The following is a 2,970-nucleotide window of genomic DNA, read 5'->3' as shown; positions in this document are numbered from 1 at the left end:
AGGTTTCCTGCAAGGGTTTCACCCAAATGGGAATCCAAGTACCAGCTTTAGTAACAGAACCTTAAACCAAACACTTCAAGGCGTAAGTGGGTAGGGACCTTACCACCTTCTGGTTAGAGAACTGGAGGATGGACACTGAAAACTAGTAGGAGTGAGGAAGTGAGGTCTGCAGGGACGATCCTGACTTAACCTACCCAATGGTCGAAGCAGAGAGAGGATATAAGGGGGCAAAGGGCTGCCTACCTCTTTACCTCACCAGGCCCTGAAGAGAGAGGTTGGCTCACCCTCCAGAAAAGGAAGCAGGGAAAGGGGGAGAAAGGCCAAACACAGGCCACCATAACAGTGAACCAGCCTGTGAGTCACAGTGAATGTTCTAGAACTTTTCCAGTCTACTTCGTGACTCTCCATCCTCTGCGGCTGTGTCTAGGAGGAGGTGAAAAAGCAGGCCCAGCCGAGGAAAAAAAGCACAGGGCTATGCCTCCCTCTCTAACTCCTTCCACCTAAGACCTTACACACCATTTACCTCTGAGAGTCAGATCTCTACAAAGTGAGTTCCTAAAACAGTCCAGGGTCAACAAGTGCAACTTTGTTCCTGACTTCGAGCCTCTTTTTTGGTCTTCTTTCAACTGCTCAGGTGCAGATGGCCCCCACTATGTTCTGTGGATAAGTCAGAACAGCTCAAGAGGAGAAGCAGGGTGTGTTGGGAAAGATTTTTCACTTCCTGAGACTTTCTAAGTCTTTGAACATGTTGATCTCCCAACCAGGCCTCCAGAAACTCCAGCCTCAAGGCCTCCTACTCTGTCAAACAACATGACCCCAAACGTTGCCATCCTTATGGAGGGAGACGGGTCAGACGAAGGGAGAGATGACTGGAGAATGCCACGGAGACACACTTATCTACAAGGGATGGCTGAGTGGGTTTGCTCCGACCTCCTGTCTCCACAGGTGTCCCCAGGTGTCGGCCTTCAGGAGCTCCTAGGACGGGGGGTCAGGGCTCTCAGCCTCTGAGGCCTCAGTTGGTGGCTCACCTGCTTCCTCCACTGCACTAGGGTCCTCACCCACCATCTGCCCCTCTGCCCCCTTGGGTTCCTGTGCCCCCGCCTTCCCCTGCTGCTCCTCCCCCTCCATCCACTTGTTGACACACCCCAAATGACTTCTGATGTCATGCTCACCACTGGAGGCATGAGGAGGGCCTTGTGGCTTGGCCTCTGGACCCTGTGAGGCTGAGGTTGGTGACTCATGGGGCTGAGGGTCCCCGGGAGCCTTCTGGTCCGGTGCATCCCGGCCGAGGCCTGGCCCTTTCTTTGAAACCTCTGGCTTCTTCCTGAGGTCTTCTGAATCGACAGGGACATAAGAGACAGGGCCCAGGCTCACCTTCTTTTTCTTCCTCATGTGGGCAGGGCTCTTTGCCGAGGCCCAGCCCATGGCGTTCTTCTTTGGGGGGCCCTCCAGAACACCATCTTGGTCTGACTCAGAGGCAACTCCCCAGCTTGCAGCTACACAAGGTGGGTTGCTGGGAAACTTCCAGGCACATTTTACTGGGGGCTTCTTCAAAGCCTACCCCTCCTGCTTCACACATGGCTCTTTGTTGCTCCTGACACGTTCTAACATCTCCCTATTTTTACCACCATCAGCTGCAGGATGCTTCAGGGAGGCCAAGCTGTGGGAATGGCTGCCTTGGGATTTCTTCCAGGGCACTGGTTCCTGCTTGGGAGTTTTTTTCTGCTTCTTCCTCCTGGAGTGAATCAGAGCTCCAGCCTTTCGAACCAAAGTTTTAGGACCGTCACCCCCATCTGCCACGTCATTCCAGCCATCCGGGTTCTCCATCTTCAAGGCAGAGCCCCTGCCCCTCTCTGCAGCCCTCCCTGGCTTCTTCTTGACCTTCCCCCCTGCTGCTGAAGCCAAGGATGCTACCACTTGGGGCTTGGCAAGCTCTTGCGCCCTAGCTTCCTCCTGGCTGCGTGTTTCGGCATCCATATAGTAGATGATTTGCACCACAGCCCCCAGAAGCACCCCCAAAGCTTCTGCCCAGTTCTCGGGGGACCGATTCTGGGTCTGGGGTGGTGAGGCCCTGCTGAGTTCAAGCAGGCGCACCACATCCTCCAAGGTGCGCTCCTCCCAGTACAGGAATTCATTCAGGTTTTTTAAGAACTCAGCATCCTGGGTGGGGTCCCTACAGACCACTCTCCAGATGCCCCCCCTTCCTGGGAACTCCCGGGGTATGGCCCTCAGATTCACACCCTCCCCAACCTCAACGAGGGCAGCTTTGGCATTTTCTTCCCTCAAAAAAATCTTGTTGAGTACGGAGTACGGGCCCAGCGGGGAAAGGACCCCATTCAAGGTCTCCTCGATTTCCGCTTGGCCACAGTCCTCTGGGATGCCCGTGACCAACAGGGACCTGTGGATGTCCGCTTCCATCCCCCGGCACCAGTCCTCCAAAAGGTTCGCCGCCATGGTCGTGGACACCGCGGGGCTCAATTCCCAGGTGTGCTTGAAGCGTCTACGAGGCGGATCGCTCCTGCAGCGGTCCCTAAGCAGCAATCCTGAAAGGTGACAGGAGAGGGCGGTCAGAGAGCCGATAAACACGGCCAGGTTCAGAGATCTCAGCTGCTCCCTCCAAGGTGGGCCTGCAAGAGGCCTCGCGCTTTCCCAGGGCCTTCCTCCCCAACCGGGCCCCGGGTGCTCACACGTGTCCTGAAATCTGCCAAAAACCGCGCTCAGCCCCTCCCACCGGGCCCTCCCGGCAGGGATACGGCAGCCCCACCTCTAAACGCCCAGACGAGCCGAGGAGGAGCCTCCGGGCTGGCCAGGTGCCAGCTCGGGGCGCTCCAGCAAAGATGCTCTGGACGAATGGCCCAGGACGCCAGTGTCCGCCCCCGCTAGGACTCCAGGCGCCTCGGCTAGGTCCCAGCAACCGCGCGGAGCCGAGGCAGGCATCTCAATGCGCGCTTGCGCACTTGCTCCCGCCAT

General features: G+C 57.1%; 1 protein-coding gene across 1 annotated transcript; it reads right to left on the bottom strand.

Moving 5' to 3' along the window:
• Positions 882 to 2,970, bottom strand: PNMAL1 (paraneoplastic Ma antigen family like 1). Its single transcript, XM_018063192.1, is given in 2 exon segments — positions 882 to 2,543; positions 2,781 to 2,970. Coding segments are annotated over 2 exon segments (1,758 nt in total). The 3' UTR covers positions 882 to 975.

Source organism: Capra hircus, chromosome 18 (genome assembly GCF_001704415.2).
Source record: "Capra hircus breed San Clemente chromosome 18, ASM170441v1, whole genome shotgun sequence".
Taxonomy (NCBI): domain Eukaryota; kingdom Metazoa; phylum Chordata; class Mammalia; order Artiodactyla; family Bovidae; genus Capra; species Capra hircus.
This window is presented reverse-complemented; position numbering and strand designations above follow the sequence as displayed.